Source organism: Natrix helvetica, assembly GCF_964273705.1.
Source record: "Natrix helvetica genome assembly, chromosome: 3".
In the NCBI taxonomy this organism is placed as follows: Eukaryota; Metazoa; Chordata; class Lepidosauria; order Squamata; family Natricidae; genus Natrix; species Natrix helvetica.
Window position 1 is genome coordinate 125,719,587 of NC_138549.1, and position 18,161 is coordinate 125,737,747.

Here is an 18,161-nt window from a genome sequence, read left to right on the forward strand (position 1 = left end):
AAACAGATAAGGTCTTTATGTTGCATTCATCCTATAGAAATCCATAGAAAATACAAACCAGATTATTTTATCTTGGTAATTCTTCTGTTTCCACATTTTATTCTACATTTTTCTCTTTCCCATCCCCACCCCAGGAAAGGATGATAGTGTTGCATTACATCTCTTGACTTATAGGGCTCAGAGTCATTACCTAAAAGCTCTTGTATATTTTAATAAAACAAAAAAGATATTTTGGAACATTTTAAAGACTCATTTATTCCACCTTTATACTTACGTTCATTCCTACTCAATTTTACTATCAACTGAGTCAACATGAAAGATCATAATTTTCACTTTTATTCCAAGATACATTTCAGTTGTAAAAATACAAGTTTCATCATTGATTAAAATAGGTATGTTAAGGTTTATGCTATAATATTTTGAGTATCAAATGAAACATTTCAGACAGTGAATACTTATTTTATATTCAGTCTTCTTATAAGTTTAAAACAGTATATTGGATTTTCTTGATTCTTCATTTATCTTCTTTTGTCAACCTTCATAGACTTGCTCAGCCCCGTTTTTTTCTTTCTACCAACTTCATGTAGCATAGCTGGCTGGGGAATTCTGGGAGTTGAAGTCCACAGGACTTAAAGTCGCCAAGTTTGAGAAACACTGATTTAATCTATCATCATAATAGGAAATAAGTACATGCACAAGATTAAAGAGGCTTTTTCATTGTCTCCCTCTAATTGATATATGCCAGCAATGCCCCTCTTTTTTATGTAAAACAAATGGTGCAAACTTTATGCAAAAGATTAACACAAATTTGTCATGAGGTCTCAGAACAAAGACAAAGCAATATAGCATTTGCACCTCCCATGACTCTTTCCAGGCCTTAAAGTAACATTTTTGGGGGGTAAATAAGACTTTAATACCAGTGGGAGGTTGCTGAACTTAAATACATCAAAACATTTCATTCAGTCTCAAAAGATTTCAACAAGCACAATGATGCTTTAGCACATTACATTTTTTTTATTGAGAAAGTACTTGTAATTCATCTCAATTGTAACCCACATCTACATAACTAACTTGTCTTCCCCTCCCCTCTCCCTTTGCACTTCGCTCCTGTTTAAATCATCCATCTAGCCATTCCAAGGAATTGGTGTTCATAAAAGCTTGTGACTTCTATTACAATTAGGAAAGATTCTACCAAAACCTTAATGGGTTTTTGTCACCATAAAGTAATACAATTGTTCTGCAGTGTGCGCTGTTATCACCATATCTCCATTCATTCATTTTGAATGGCTGTCCATCTCAAATTCATGATTCTGGGCAACTAATACTGTTTAAAATATTTAAAAACCATGTAACAAAACTATAGCATATATAGTAGCTCAGAAAAACCAAACAACATAACCATGATATGACTTAATCACACATCTGGGGGATTGATGAGAAAAACCAGATTTTCAAGGCCTTTAAAAAAGCCAGCAGGATTGTGGTAAGTAGGGCAGATGACACAATCAAAAAGCCTCTCTTCTAGGATTCTGCCACATGACACTCCCTGATGGACAGGATCTGGAGCAAGCCTGATCTATTGGATCCAATATAGCACGTAGATACTGTACAATCATAGACAGATGGTCCCACAAATAACTTAAAACATGTAGGGCTTAAAAGGCAACAATTAGCACCTTGATTGAATTTGGAAGCATATTGGGGACCAATGCAGTTCATGAAATCCAGGCTAAAATTGCGTCTGTGTATTGAATTGAAATTTATAGGACTAATGTGAGTAATGATGAACACCTACATAATGTACTGGGATTAGGAAGGAGATGCTCCAAAGTTTTTGAAGTGGTGAACTGCAAAATATTTGGCAATTTCAACTTTTAGAGAGGTTCACCCTTATATTTTGCTTCCATTCTCTCCCCACCTCAATGATGAGACTGGCCAAGCAGCTTAATCAACTATCTTTGGATAAACAACTATGCCCTGATTTTCTTGCTTGGCCAGAAATCTATATGCTCTACTAATCCCTGCTATAATCCTGGTTATACTATACTAGTATTGCCTTAAAAGTAACTATTTTTTGAAAGAAATCCATGACTACTGTATTTTGTTTTGCCTAATCTGTACATAAAATTGTGACACAATATTTTTGTTTGAAAACAAACCTGTTTGCGTCCTGTTTTATTGTAATTTGGATTTTGCTTGGTAAAAGCCTACTAGAGAAAATTTCTCCTCTACTAAACTTCATGTCAGTAAGTAGGACTTGAGAACAACAGTTCAGGATGGACGAGACCCACTCATAAACACAATCAACCCCTCCCCATGTGCCTCCTATGCAAAAACACATCTGAGTACCTGCTGAACGACATATCTCCCCTACTTGAGTATCGCTTGCTCGCTGAGATGCCGCGAAAGTAACCTTTAAAAAAAAAAGGGACGAGCCACTCCATTCGACCATTTTAAAAAAAAGCGGGGTGTGTCCATCCTCCCTTCTCCAATGGGCTCTTCTTGCTAAACCCCTCCTCTGTCATAAAGTGCCTCTGGGAAGGGGGAAAGGCCAAGTAGATTTGGGAGTTTCTTCGTGTGGCTGGAAACGCGATGGAGTCTTGGAAGGCGTTAGGAGGAGGCGCTCGCCCGGCCAGCAAGAGGCCTGGATCCAGTAGGATCCCATGCAGGTAAGGCGTTTTTGGAGAGCGATCTTGAGCGCCGTCTTTCCCTTCTTGGCTAGATCGCCTGCAAAGCGGGGAGGGGGGGGGATGCTGTCTCGTGCAATGCGCGCTCTAGCAAAGCAAGTGCTTTGCACTTTTCTACTTGCTGTAGTCCGGTTTAGCGGGCAACCTTTGCGGACGCCAGAGAGATTGAGGCTTAAGCGCTATTAAGTAACTGGCCTGGAGTGTGTACCGAAAATGACTCCGCAACATTCTTGCTGTATTGTATCGGGCCCGGCCGCTGAGCGATTCCTTCGCAGCTGTAAGCAAACTTTCTTGCTTTTGTTTCTGCTTGCATCATTTCCCGCCGAGCGTCGCGCTCGGGGTGGCGGGGGGGGGGGGGGCGCGCGCGCGCAGCCTGCATTTCGAAGGGGTTGCTTCTGCGGCCTGCCGACTCGGTTGGCAGAGGAGGCGTGAGAATGTCTGGCTGCTTTAAAACGATCCGACAAGAAGCTATTTTTCAAGGGCACGGCCTTATTCTTTACAAAATTAGGTCCCGAGGAATAAGGGCACGCCTTTTGATTCTAGGAAGCACCCACGCGAAAATGGAGGGCCACTTCCTGTATACCTTGTGCTTGAAATGGAAAGCGTATATGGTAGCTAAAGCCACACTTGGGTTTAAGTAAAGTTAGGCGGGAATCGTCCATTTTTATGGGTGCATATGTAAGTGGCTGCTGTGTTAGTAACTTGTTAGTGATAGTAGCCTTGAGAGTTTGAGAAATACCAACTAGGCTTGCCTGTATTTACTCACCCTACCCCCACGGAACAGCAGGAACAAAGAGTTGGAATTGCACTCAACTGCCAAACAACGCCCATTGCTGCTCCTTACATTACCTCGGCTCAGCATTCCTACCGATTGGTAAATTTAGTTTCTAGGGATGAATGGGAAAGTACGTGGCTCTTTACTAGATTATGAAAGTTCTTGCAAAACCACCATTACCTTGCTGATTTCAGTTACAACCACCTCTCTCCAATACATATTAGCATTAACTACAAACAAAGTGCCTGTTTACAGAGTAACTTTGCACAATGTGGGCTTCCTTTAAATGAGCTGAACTTCACTTCTCATAATTCTTAGCCTAGAGGAAGGGGGGGAAGGGGACCACTAGTGTTATTCATGTCAGGCATTGTTAATAACACAATTGGTTAATTTACAAATGTAAGGCCTGCAATTATATGTTGGTATCTTTGTGTAAAGTTCACTGTGCCCATCATGGTTGCGTAATGAGCACACCATCATAGTGCTTTTCATTTTTGTGTAAATATGATTTTGTCTCCCTCCAACTGTTTTTTTAATGCTATCTGACTGTCTTTCGTTGCTTGTCCCCCCCTTCTCCCCCCCCTGCAACCGTCCCCCAGCCACGTTTGCAGCTTCACAGATCAAGTGGGAACAGTTTCCCTTTTGCTTTTGTTAATTTCATTAGAACCCAGAGAAGAATTGAGAGTAATTAAGATGGTCCTGTAATATATTAAAAAGGAGGAATAGTTTGATCCAGTTGCTGCAAGCTGTTCTTGGAGCTTGTTGAGGCCCCTTTCCCAAATCTGTACCCTGAACCCTAAAACACTCTGTTGTCATAATTCAGCCAATTAAAAAAGCATGGAAAAAGATTTGTGAACCATTTTGAGTGCGATATAAACATGTGGAATATAAATTTAATAGCTAAACAGTGTTCAACCACAGCAATTAGGAAGATTTTTGTCTGCAAAGATACACATTTCAGAGATAACCAAATGATGGTTTGGTGGTGGAAATGGTGGAATGAGAATTTGAAATTGAAGTTATATATTTGCTTAACTGCATGGCCACCATCTCCAGATTAAAACAATACTGACAATGGGATTAGGGCCCAGGACACTGCAGATGAGGTTTCTGCTTCCTAGACCTCTCCTGTAGTCACCCATTTTTCCATGCCTTTTCTTCATTCAAATAATGACAGGAAGTACATTTTCTTCCTATTTTTGATCCTCTATCAGAATGTCAGTGCTCAGAATTATAGACATGGAAGAAACTGAATTCTGTCATTTGGTTTATGTGTAGGAAACAAAAAGATCTCTGGCAAATATATGTCCACACTTTGAAGAAATGCTAACCAGGCAAATGCCACATCTTATTGTAGTCAGCTTTACCATGGAACTGTTCCTTCTATTAGGAAACTTTTCAAAGAATTCGGTCAGCCCCTCCAGATAAACTAGACAGAAAACACAATCATATGAGCTAATTCTACTTCATTGTAAAACTAAGTTAACAGAACCTTGGAAATTTGAAAGTATAAATCTCCCACCATTTTTTTAGCATGATTAGTTTAGAAAGATATTTCCTAAATTCTTTTTCTGGCTGATAAGCAGCTGTGGGCATTCCCCCTCCCCCTTATTGTTTCCTAGGCAGTATATCTTCCTCTTTCAAGGTCATTTCACATAGCAGTAAATGGAAAGCTAGATTCAAACAGAATCTAGTTTCCTGTAATTGAATACCTTCCAGATGACAGAAAATAATTAGGGATTGTGTTGTGTGTGACACCCTTTAGGTGCTTAAAGTGTGTGTTGCTCTTTATAAGATTCTGGACTGGCAAAACCATCAAATGCATTCAAACATATATACATAATTAACAATAAAAACTTAGATTATGCAGTTGGCATTTTTGTTATACTTAGGCCAAATACTTGGAACATTGTTGTTTTGGATTTCCTTGTTTGTGATAAGCTTTTTGTTGACTTAACAGTTGAGTATTCCAATATACTTTCGGTGCAGTAATTTTGGTTTTAAACCAGCAAATCCATATATGTTAAAATATTACCTCTTTCATCTCAGATACTAATTTTCTTTCAGCAAAGTCTTAAGAATTAGAGTGAGCTGCTTTGCTGGGTGTATCAAGTCTATTAAATATAAATAGAGCTATATCCTTTGAATGAATGCTTTTGTGAAATCATCTCTTGACAGTCAAAAGATGGGAACAGGACTTCCTGCAAAAGTTTGATCTTGCTGGCTTTCTTAGAACATGAGCTTAAATATGGCATGCTCCCATATTCTTTTTATCCTTGTGTAACGTGGAAAGATGCTTCATAGGCCTATATTTGGGTAACAGAATCTGGTTTAATTAGGAATTTTATTTATTCTCCACTTATTGGAGAATATTCTCCATGTATTGTCCATCACTTCATTTTTTTTCTGTTTTCATTTTAACAAACTATTAGAGATGGTGTTTGAGGTAAGAATTACATATAACCCAAAATGGAATAAAGGGTGTCTCTTCCCCCTCTGCCCTTCCTAGACTTCTAGTTAAGGAAAAGTGGAGGGGAACCAAGACTAAGGTGTGACCCGCAGCAAATTGGAAACTTTTTGCTTTCTTCTCCACTTCTTACTGAATAGACCATATATGAATGGTTCAGTTTTGTTGGAAGAAATGTCCTCCTGGGTTCAGTTTCAAGTGGGGAAAAAGACACTGGATTTATGGAAGTCGCTTGGAAAGAAGTTTATTGATGATGGACAGGACCACATGGTTTGAGGTCCTAGGAGAAAAGGGAAGAGATGCTGAGAGTGCCCTGGTTTTATATCCTCTGGGCTTTTGAATTTGAACTTGTATTCTGATTGATTGTCAGACTCCCATGGGGCCATGCAGGGGCAATTCTGTAGGCTGTCCTGAGTCCCAGGCTTGGTTGAGCCTTGCTGGGCAATGATATAATGAAAGGGCTTTGGGCAATTCCTACTATGGCTCTGCCTGAAGGAGGTAGATCTTTGTTATGAATAGACTGGCCCAGGCCTTAATGGCCCATTGACAAAGGTGGTGGGAGGGGGGGGGTGAGATTCTGCCTCCCTTTTAGGGGAAATATTCTGCCTTTTTACTATTTCCCAAAATATTTCATTTTTCTAGGAGAGGGGTGGGTGCTAACTTCCTACAATATTTTAAAAATCTATATCCATGTGGGACCTGATAAATTCAAAGTTAAACTAGGACAGAAATGCATGTAAATTTAACACCGGTTGTAATATTTTTGCTAAGATACTGGCATCCAGATGGCCGTCTTAAGAATTGAATTCTGATTCCTACTGCACATTTTCTTATTTTGCTTCTAGGAACTTCGCCCGTGGAGCATGTAGATGGGGCCAGAACTGCCGATTTTCCCATGATAGAAGATCTACCCAAATCTGCAGGTATTTCCAGAATGGATTCTGTGGCTATGGAGACTGTTGCAGGTAAATGTTTTTAAAAATATATAATTCCTATGTGTCTCATAACAATTAGATAAGGAGTCTTAGTTGTGCGGAGAGTGAAAAAAGAAATTTGTTTTAAACTTAGAACAAACCACCAGATTCTGGAAACTGCCAAATCCTCCTGGGTCAGTCCTAGTTCACCAGGATTGAAATCTGATTCCTTTGGTTTTCCTTGTTTTGATCAAAACAAAACCCAGGGAGAACATGAAGAGCAAGGCTGATATATGTTACCATCTTCTCTTTTCCTCATAGTAGCTCCCTGCATTCATATCCTTAGCTTTCCACCACCAATCTTCACAGTTTCTTCCCTCCCCTCAGCAACTTCAGGTACTATATTTTTCCACCCCTTTGTATTTCTCTGCATCTTGCTTTCATCCATGTTTCAGAATACTTTCTCAATTTCTTTTAAGCAACAAGAAAACTAAAAAAGGCTTAGCCTCTGTTCCACATCAGCCACAAACGTCTAAAACACTCTTCTAACACCTTCTAGATGGTTAGATTCCTGCTCCCACCAGACGATGATTTATTCTATAGAAATATCCCCCAATTTAGCCCTCAGTATGTCAATTCTAGATAGGAAATAAAGCAAAGCACTAGTACAATTTGCTTAATGCCTGAACCTTTAAGGACAGAAGAAATAGTAAGTCACCATGAAGATGTTTGAAATGTATCTGTTGGCTCTGTGATGCAAGTTCTGATGTAGCATCGGTCTTTTGGTTTTGCTTTTAGTGAACTGTTTCAGTTTAGGTTAACTTTCCAGAATTTTACAATATATTACTGGCTTGGATTTTTCTCTGTTGGCTAATGCTTGACATACTGAAAATTGTAAGATGTTGCATAGCAGCAGGACATTGATTTTAAATACTTTACTTTAGAAAATTTGAGAGTGGGGATGGGCTATAGGAAGGTTTCATATTACTCTATATTGCAGATAATGTGTTAAGATGATAATGGCTTGAAAATCCAAATAGAAACTTCAGACTTTCCCACTAACATATTATGGGTTAGCAATCAGATTTTCTTCTAGTTACTTGTATTCGGAGTTACATGGCTTGATTCACATATCATGCTAAACCTTGGTTTATTGAACAGCTAGAATGACCTAGTTTGCAGATACTACTAAGCCATAAGCCATGGCTGGATGATATATCTTGTTAAGCACAAATCATACCTAGCTTATTTTAAAGTATGCATGTGGCTTTTATAGTCCTTTTTCAAAATGCATGTTAAAGATATATGCTAAAGTATTAAAATGAAATGGTACTCAGAATTCCTATTCTGATTTACCTTGTGAATTAGGCAAACAAACAGTCTCTTTAAAGGGAGGTGTAGCCTTACACATAGGGTTAGCATGTCATTTATCCCTTGTGCTGTATATTTTGATTACCAGAAGGCACAGGATTAGATCCCAATTGTCCAATCCATGCATGGAAACCATATGAATTCACAGAAGGCGCAAAGATCCAATAGGGGTAAAAAGAGAAAGAGTAGAAAAGCCCCTTTCAAGTTTGTGTGTTTCATCCGCTTCTGTCATCTTTCTTGCTGCTTTAACTTTCCTAGTACTCTGAGCAACTTTGAGAAAGCACTAATCCCTTCTCTAGCAGGAGTATTTCTAAGTATTATTTGGCAATCATTTTGTAGAGTTATAATGATTCCTGTCTGATTGGTTATGAAAATTCAGTTTCATTTCCCTGAGAGTATGGCGATTTGGAAACTATTTAGCATATGATGATAACATGGCAGAGAAGAAGTAAACATACACACACAGTGCACATAATTATATCTAAAATATATATGGGGCATGGCAATGGCATCATAATTGGATGTCCAATTCAGCTATCCAAGCGATCGCCTCTGGCATCCCTTTGTGCAGATCTAGTTTATATATCAACACCCCAATTACAGCAAGGAGAATTTGGAAACTATAGTGCAAGGAGAGATATGTTTGATATGCTCTCAGTGAAATAATACTATCACCCCACCTCACTTGCTGTTCAATATTTCATTAGCTACCAGCATATCTCAGAAGCCCCAGCCTTCAGCAGGTGTGGTACAGAGTCTGCCTACCATGGACTGGAAGGAACTGGATTGTCGGGAAACAACCGAGGGTCAGAACCAGCCATCTTGCCAGAAGCTTCAGTCAGGAGCCGGAGAGGACCTTGGCATGAGTCTGAGCCAGCATTCTTGGGCATGGGGCAGCTGCAAAGAAACTTTGAAAGCATGAACATGTCATTTGATGAGGAAGATGAAGACAAGGAAAAAACCTTTATCCCTAAGCGTCCATCAAACTGGGCTCTCAGCAAAGAATTTGTCCCTAGGGAGACCAATGCAGGTAGGCTTCCAACCGAGCTAATGGAATAAGGTAGTGTGTGTTATATATTTTATTGGAGTGTTCACAGAATAATCGAACCCACATACGAATTTGCAGCTTAGCATGTGTAAAAGCATAATACTCACGAGATGTTGCTAATCTTGGGCTCATCATTTCAGGACTTCTTGTAATTCTCTCTGCATTTTCCAGGTCTTTATTATTTGACTGCTAAAATACACTTTTTTCTGTCCAAGTGTGTTCTCAATATCATCATATCCATTGTTTATATTCCATTTGAGTAATGAAAGCACTTCATAGCGATACTTTGTTTGAAGATCTTCAAACAACACTAAAGTTATATCGAAACAACTTTTCTGAGTGATTCTTGTGTTGTAAGAGTCCATTTAAGTGACCACATAATTGGATAACTTTAATAAAAACTTAATATGCAATTCTTGCTTAAGTGAAAAGCTCTATATTTTGCATTAAAGTAAAAGAGGTTGAGGCCAAGATCCTATGTAAACCTCCCATCTGAATGGCCATTTAGTCTTTCCACCACCAACTTTGTGCAAAAAGTTCTGTTGCTCTTCTGCCTGGTTTGTCCTTCCTGCTACTTCTTGAAGTAAGACTTCTGGGGTTGTGATTTTTGCGATTTAGACTCATTTATAATATTGCATAGAATGAGTTAATGGGAAGAAGTTTTCCTGACTTGCTATATTCCTTCTGCTTAGTTTCTAGTTCCCAGGAACTGAACATTGGTACCACATCCCTGAAGTCAGAAAGTGAATCCGCCAAGGAGACTGCTTCTGCTTCTCTCCCCTCAGAAGAGTCAAAGGTAGGTGGGAGAGCTGAAGATGAGAGACTAGATACTATCGTCTAAAAGTATGCTGTTTTCTTTGAGTATCCTAGGAAAACAATTTCGTTATATACCAATTGCATGTGGAATATGCAGACTATTATATTGGGATTAAATGAAGAGCTATTGCTCCCATGTATTGAGATCTTAAAACATATTTCTTTGACAATTCATTCTAGAGTGCACTCTGTTGTTGGGAATAATGTCTCTAGAAATCACTGAACTGAACTTCTTAGGCAGCACGACTGATGGTTGGAATGGTAGAACATCTGCAGGAACCAGTCTTGCCTCACTCACACATCCTGTTCTTTTCCTTCCATCTGCATTTGCCTAAAACAGGTTCTACAGGCTTATGAACAAGTAGCATTAGGCAATTTAAGAAAGGGAGAAAATGGAATGGGTAAGGAATAGATCAAAGTGAGGGGAAAGAAAGGAGAAAGAGAGATGAAATAGGAAACAAAGGAAGTAGGTAAATGAAAAACGATGGTGATGTAAAAGAAAACAAATAATGCAGTACAAAATATCTTGGTTTTGGTTTTTTAAAATTTATTATACATTTCTTTGTGTTAAAGTACATTTATTAAAACGGCCTAATTATTGTGGACTTTCCTACCCTTATAACTTTTGGTTGGAATTTATTGAAAATTGCAACAATACAATGAGGGGCAACAGTTTGCAGAAATAAATTCATCCTATTGAAGGCTACTGTTCTCTTGTGGTTGCTATTAAATCCCTGGGCATTTAAATATTAACATCTAACTATTTATATAGACTTTGTCTAATCTTGTCCCAAAGGTGCTTTTTAAAGAGGCAACTGGACTTTCTGGTTTTTCTTTGAAGACGTTTCACTTTTCACACAAGAAGCTTCTTCAGCTCTGACTGAATGGTGGGGAATGTACTGTTGAAAGGACAGTGTGGTAGACGTCATATATGATGTATCCTTCCCCCTGTGTTGAGAAAGGGCTGTTCAATTTTGACATAGATGGCCTCAACATAGGGGGGGGGGATACAACATCATCTATCTCCAGTCTACCACACAGTCCTTTCAACAGTTTCAAGAAGGCTCCACACCCATTTGCACTACTCAGGTGACCCTGATCACACACAGATAAACTTCCAGATGGCCTGAAGGACTCCCTAAAAGAATGCAAATGATCAGCTGTCTGCAAGGAATATAATTCCCTACCAGTCAAAGCTTAAGCTTCTTGGATGAGAAGTGGAATGTCGTCAAAGAAAACCCAGAAAGTCCAGTTGCCTCTTGAAAAAGCACCTTTGGGACAATCATGACTGGATGACTGAGAGTCTCCATGCACTCTACCTAATCTGTTTGAAGTAGCAGGCTTTCTTTCAGTAGCCAGGAAGAACTGCCAGTTAAGACAAGAATGGGTATGACTGCATGAGTTTTGCCCCAATCATTCTCCTACAAGTCATAATTTTCTTTTTATCTAAAGCTCCAATAAATAGATTATATAGAAAAAATGTTCTAAATTTAAACTTGTGAAAAAGCAATTTTAAAAAAGGATTAATAGAGTGGAACAGTCAAGATCTGTTTTGTCTTATTTTGTTCTTAAACATCCCGATGATCTTTTTTAGGCAGCTGGTAGTTCAGAAGCAGCAACAGAGGCTGCAGTGGAACAGAGCAAAGATGTGGTATGTGGGATCTGCATGGACAAAATCTCGCAGAAAATCTTACCCGAGGAACGTCTGTTTGGCATTCTTCCCAACTGTACCCATGCTTATTGTGTGGGCTGCATCCGGAAGTGGCGGAAAAGCCGAGACTTTCACAGCACAGTTATAAAGTAAGCTTTGCATAGTCATTTCAGGTCTTACATAAATGGAATTTATATGCAGGTTAATATCTATTCTCTTCCCTGGCCAGTACTATGTACCATCTAAGCTTGCATTTCCATTGCTTGGATGACAAGCTTTTTAATCACCATATGGTGCATTCCTTTTCCTTCTGCACTGAGTGACTTGGAGGAAAAAAAGCATGCACAGGAATTTTGAAACACCATCATCCTGTACACTGGAAAAGTAAAACCACAACAGCCCAGAAACAAGCGCTAGAAAGAAAAGGAGAAGCTTGATTCTGCAGTGCTTTCCTTAAGGTTTTTTTTGGAAAAGTTTTTATTTTTAGACAAACACAAACAAACGAACAAAAAACATAAAGCCATCTTCCATTCCAAACAGTGTGTCAGTTGGTTACAAGGTTTCTGTGCATCCCTTCATAGTCATCACTAACATTTCATATAAAATCACATATTATCAAATCAAATATATTTATATACGCTACTATTATTATACCTCATTTATTTGACTATTACCATTACTCTTCATTTTCCACAAGATATATAAGTATTGGGATCATTTACACTATAGCAGTTCAATACATCATCTCAAATATATCCAGTAGTAGAATATTTTTATATATATTCTATATCATTAAATGTCCTTATACTTACAACATTTTCTGGTAGCTTTCATTTCCATATTTTTTATCTAACCACGAATATAATAAATCCCATATCCTATAAAATTGTTTATCTTCTTCTCTTAATTTCAAATGTCAATTTACTCATTGCAGCACATTCCATTATTTTATGAATAACAAGTTTTAAGTTTTATGAGATGCAGTATCCCATATTCAGGAAAGAAGAGCAAGTCCTCCATAATGGTGATGATGTTAGATGTAGACATTATATAAGGTCCATGATATACATTTTCAGGTCAGAAGGAAAGAATGGGGGGAAAGTCACTCTGTTGGGGAAAGCAAGGAGGGCATACACCACCCTGCCTGGATGATTTCAGTTTCATTGAGGAGGGCCTTATGGCCAGAGAGGCATAATACAAATCCTGTTCTAGGTCATAAAATATTATGTATAATGTTGGTTCCACAAATTATAGTTTGAATGCGTGGAAATAATGTATAACATATGCCAGGAAGACAAATCTAATGACATGATGAGAAATCAAACACGAGGACAATAACTAAAAATAATTCAATTCATTGCACCCTTAACAGCAAGTATAATTGCACTAATTAGGGCAAACCCTACAGAACCGTCTTTGCCCCAACACATTAGCCCATCCCACCCAGTCAGGTAGGGAAGGTATGTTGTGGATCCTGTCAGTTAAAGAATTCCAACTGGAAGGGCCTGGGAAGAGAATCTTCTCTACAATTTCTCCTGCCTTTTTAAACACTTTTCCAACCACCCCAAGGGTGAAACAGGCCCCATTCTAGAAAATACCTTAAAAGATCTGGCTCTGTCATCTCGCTTAAGGCTCACAGAGGAGCATGCAGCTGTGGGGCTGGTTAGTGCCCTGAAAGCCTCCCCCTGCCTTTTAATGTAGATCTTAACTACCATTTTATATTCATTTTTTTTGTTTTTAACATTTTGTTTGTACATCACCCAGAATCCCCCTGGTGATGGAGTTGGGGTTTTCCTAAATATTTTTTATTTTTCATATTTCTTAATCTCTCATCTCAGAGATGGACAATGTACAATAAAATGTGGGGCAATGGTAGAGGAAGTTCTCTTCCTAGAGCCCACCAGTTGGAGTTCTTTAACTAACGGGTGAGATGGGCTGATGTAATGGAATGAAGACAGTTCTATAGGTAAGCGGGCCCCATGCCATGTAGGACTTTGTCGGTCACAATCAACACCTTGAATTGGGCCAGGAAGCAAACTGGTGTTAAGTGTAGCTTGCAGAGTAGAGATGCCCTTCTTTGGGTGCCTAAAATTGTCTGTATGGCTGCATTTTGTACCAGCTGAAGCTTCCGGATGCTTTTTAAGGGCAGCCCCATGTAGATTGCAATAGTCCAAACTGGAGAGTACTAGGGTATGAGTGATTGAGCAGGCAGATGCCCCCCCCCCCCCCCCCCCCGTCCAGGAAAGGGCATAACTGATGCACAACATGAAGCTGAGCAAAGGCCCTCCTAGCCACCACTGAATCTGCTCTTCAAGCAGGAGCCATGAGTAATCTTATGGTAATCTCACCCATAGCAATCTCATCTGTTCGGCCCAAGTCTTTTCTTCCAGCCTCCCACAGCCACCAGGCACCGTGAAAGAACAGCCATTGCATCACTTGCTTTACCAGGGACTGAGATATATTGCATAACTGGGTAACATCAGTTATTCAACATCCCAGGATAAATAAATAAGTTTGCTGCTGCTTCACTGTTAATGATAGCAATGCAAATTGAAATTCTGAAGACACCTGCTCTTATTTAAATCTGGAAGGTTTTTAATACTTAAGGTTGGGTTACATTGACAGATGAATTGTTCTACTGCATCTTTATCATTGTATTCAACTTCCAGAGGTTGCCCAGAGTGCAGAGTCACGTCAACTTACTTTATTCCCAATAAATACTGGGTTTTTGATACGGAAGAGAAGGAAAAACTGATTGAGAGGTTCAAGGCACGGACTAGGTAAGTAGTTACCTGTGTGATGAGTTACGTAATGTCAATGCTTGAGGTTCAGATAGTTGGAGGTCTTGCAATTTTGAGTATTGTTTGGCTTTTTATTTCAGCTATCCTTACAATTTTTATGCTGCTTTGATATCATGTTAATTTTGTTATTGTTGGCTGTCTAGAGCAGTAATGGAGCACCTATGACTGACTGGTCATTTAAAAGCTCAAGAAATTGTGGCTTGCCTTAGATAAGCGAATTGGGATGGAGTTCCTCCTGAATTTCCCTAAAATGGTTACTACAGAGAAGGTTTCGTGTACTATATATGCATACATGTAATGTTTCTGTCTACTACAGAGAAGGTTTCATGTACTATATATGCATACGTGTAATGTTCCTGTCACTGTTAAAATGTTGCCTTATGGCAGTGACCTCAATCCTGCCTGTTTTCTTTCCTGAAAACCAGATTGGTCTATTGCAGTGATTAAGATGCTGGATTAGGTAGGGGCAGGGAAACCTGAGTTTTATTCTTGCCATAGGAACAAAAGCCAGTTGCATAACCTTGAGCCAATCACTCCCTGTCAGCCTTGGGAAGAAAACAATGGCTAAATGCTTCCAGAAATGCTTAGAAAATTGCAGTGTATTTTCCAGGAATCAGGTCTGGCTCAAACATGAAAAACAAAAACAAACTTTCCTCGTACAAAAATTATTTAATTTATTTAAAACCCTAGGACAACAGTTAGCTTCAAAAATCTGTGATTCAATTGTTAAGTTACTGCACTAGAATTGTAAAGACCCAGGGTCAAATTCAACTCAGCTCCGGAATCTTGTTAGATAACTTTGGATCAATCACCCCTACCACTGTGGCAGGCAGTGCTATGTAGAGAATCCCAAGTTTCTGAAGGAGAAGGAAGATATGAATAGTTGTGTCATGCCTACATTTTCAATGCAGTTATTCCTCGACTTACAACCACAATTGAGCCCAGAATTTATGTTGCTAAGTGAGGAATTTGTAAAGTGACTTTTGTGACTTTTAAGTGAATCACTGAAGTTGCTAAATTAGTAACATGTTGTTAAGTGAATCTGGCTTCCCCATAGACTTTTGCTTGTGAGAAGGTCTCAAAAGGGGATCACATGACACCGGGACACTGTGTAAGGTCATAAATACGAACCAGTTGCTAAGCAATCGAATTTTGGTCATGTGATCATGGGGGTGCTGCAACGGTCATAAGTGTGAAAAATGGTCATGCCACTTTTTTCAGCACTGTTGTAAACTTCGAACAGTCACTAAACAGAGCGGTTGTAAGTCGAGGACTACCTGTATTCCCAGCTATCACATATTTGTAGGCTGTAGCTTGAGGGAAGTCCAATTACAAATTTAATTCAGTTTCTGATCTCTTTGGCTTTCGGCCTTCTGTTTTAATAATTGGGAAGAAATTGCTGATAGGATTATTTTGTAATTAAGAGTGTAACTTGGTGGTTTAGCTGATGATGAGTTGTGGTGTATTGCTTTTGTACCTTGTCTACAGATTTTAAAAAAAAACATTAATGAAGGGAGATACCTGCTGCTATTGTTCTAATAATTGCTTTGTTTCTCTTAGCAAAATACGATGCAAATTCTTTGTCCGAAGCAATGGTCACTGTCCCTTTAAATCGGAATGCATCTACCTGCATGAACTTTCTGGTGGCCAGCTTCCTGCTGCAAGGCTGCGACAGAGGCCTAATCGGCGGAATCGGTCACCCTTTGTAAGTGAAACTACTTTCATATGGTTGAGATAAAGTGAAACATTTCAGCTATTTGCTGAGCAACCACATACCCATTTCAGAGCTGATTCCAGGCAGTTCTGCTACACAGCCTAGCTTAGTGTGGTACTGTCATAATTCTCAATCTCATTCCAGGCTGGGAATTCTGGAAATGTCAAAGACATCAAGTTGTACAAGGATGCATCATGGAAATACCTTATTTTGCGTTCCATAATGTTGCATTGAGCCTTGGGCCAATCTTTTGTTACTCCACATATACATTTTGTTTTCCTAAAAGTTGCAGATGAAGCTGGTGCTGCTTGAAAAAAACATTGCCTTCATTTGTCTTTTAAAAATCTTAACAGTATTTTAAATGCTAAACCATTTTCTGGCAGACTGGTGGAGAGATTCTATGTCAGCGTGTTATTTATTTATCTTCTGTCCTGTCTTCCGTATCACAGGTCTACAATCCATCTCCATCTGATAGCTCTGACGAGGATGATGACGATGATGTGGATGTGTGCCTTATTCAGTGGGCTCTTACCTTTGCGCTGTTGCACAAAGATACAAACTTTGACTTTTCAGACTTTCTCTGGGATTCAAGTGATTCTTCTGATTAGATGATGATGTTCTCTCTTCAGAGGCCATGTGTAATTGGCTCCAGGAGCAGTGTTGATGAAATGTAAAGTGGTGCCTTGGAGAGGATGGGTGCGGGATGAAAGATGTCTTTAGTATAATAAGCTTAATGGCTTTTAGTTTTCTGTCGGATGAATTACAATATTTTGACTGGAACCCATAAACTGGGAGAACACAATGCAAGGATTCATTTTATATTGGGAAAGTCCTTCTTATCCACCAGACCAAGATATTGCTATCATCACTGTCAGCACATGAATTACATCACACCAATTGCACTGCTCTTGCCCTAACCTAACCTAGCCTTGCCTTAATTGTTGCATTTTCTGCATTCCCTCCCACCCTTATAGCTGATCACATATTGGATTCCTCAATGTGTCATATTACAACCTTACAAGTGTCTTATGGAAGGATGCTGGGATCTTCTGATTTTGCATGTATTCTGAAGACATGTGATCACCTGTGGTCATGCTGCTGCTTATTTGTTTCCTCAGGAAAACTGGTTTGCTGAGCAATGCTATTTACAGTAGGCAGTATCTGCAACTCACTATTGTATAGCAGTGCTGCTGGATGTCTATATAGTAGGCCTATTTGGGGGGGGAGGGGCATGGGAGGAAGTATAAATCTTGAAATTTTAGTATTGGTGCAGTGATTAATTAGCAGTGGAGGCTTATAATTGTAGCTTAAACCCTTATAAAAGGGATTAGTAAGCCCCTATGTATTTTTTAATTCCAGAAATATCAAATATGGAGATAATGAAATAAAAACATAAACATGCAAACATTTGTTCTAGTGATTTTCTTTTTGTCGCCACATCAAGTGTAGTCTACATCAAACACCTGTTTTCAAGAAATACAAAACATGTCTTTTAATGTCTCTCCCCCTGTAACTCATCTTTCCCCATAAGATTGATGGACAGCTTCAAAGAATGTTCTGTAATTTAATTTCTTAAATTGGGGTTAGCTTCTTCCATGTGATAAATACTGCTGCTCATTATCTTTCCTTGAACCAATACAGTATGGCTTTAAATTACATTCTAAAATGAAATGTCCAGTCCTCATTCTAGATTTTCAGTATCCACAATTCCCATTAGTATTTAAATTAGCTCGCTACTGGCCTAGAGTGCTTGATAGATTGCCACCAAGTGATGTTCTTCAATAGAGGTTTTCAAATGTGGCAGTTTTAAGATGTGTTGTGCTCCCAGAATTCCCTAGTCAGATCTACACATGTTAAAGTTGCCAGGTTTGAAAAAATTATTTTATAAGAGGAAATTTGGTGGGTTTGTTGTGTGTG

General features: G+C 39.0%; 3 protein-coding genes across 3 annotated transcripts in view; 2 read left to right on the plus strand and 1 right to left on the minus strand.

Annotated features, from left to right (window-relative positions):
• LOC309389049 (uncharacterized protein) overlaps window positions 1-2,544 on the minus strand; it is a 17,960-nt gene extending 15,416 nt beyond the window's left edge. The window contains exon 1 of the mRNA XM_081946963.1: window positions 2,350-2,544. Coding sequence (XP_081803089.1) covers window positions 2,350-2,452 — 103 coding nt within the window. The 5' untranslated portion in view covers window positions 2,453-2,544. The remainder of the gene's footprint in view (window positions 1-2,349) is intronic.
• Window positions 1-18,161, plus strand: part of PPARD (peroxisome proliferator activated receptor delta) — a 146,595-nt gene that overhangs the window by 52,814 nt on the left and 75,620 nt on the right. The window lies entirely within an intron of this gene.
• LOC309389048 (uncharacterized protein) lies at window positions 2,509-17,649 on the plus strand. The gene is made up of 8 exons (XM_081946962.1): window positions 2,509-2,669; window positions 6,775-6,894; window positions 8,922-9,244; window positions 9,955-10,058; window positions 11,673-11,878; window positions 14,399-14,509; window positions 16,091-16,235; window positions 16,694-17,649. Exons 1-8 carry the CDS (start codon window positions 2,593-2,595, stop codon window positions 16,850-16,852), a joined length of 1,245 nt encoding a protein of 414 aa, XP_081803088.1. The 5' UTR covers window positions 2,509-2,592; the 3' UTR covers window positions 16,853-17,649.

Coding starts and splice junctions, on each gene's coding strand:
- LOC309389048 (XM_081946962.1), top strand. CDS start 2,593: ATGGAGTCTTGGAAGGCGTTAGGAGGAGGCGCTCGCCCGGCCAGCAAG. Junction 11,879..14,398: donor TTTCACAGCACAGTTATAAA/GTAAGCTTTGCA, acceptor TTCAACTTCCAG/AGGTTGCCCAGAGTGCAGAG. Junction 14,510..16,090: donor AGGTTCAAGGCACGGACTAG/GTAAGTAGTTAC, acceptor TGTTTCTCTTAG/CAAAATACGATGCAAATTCT.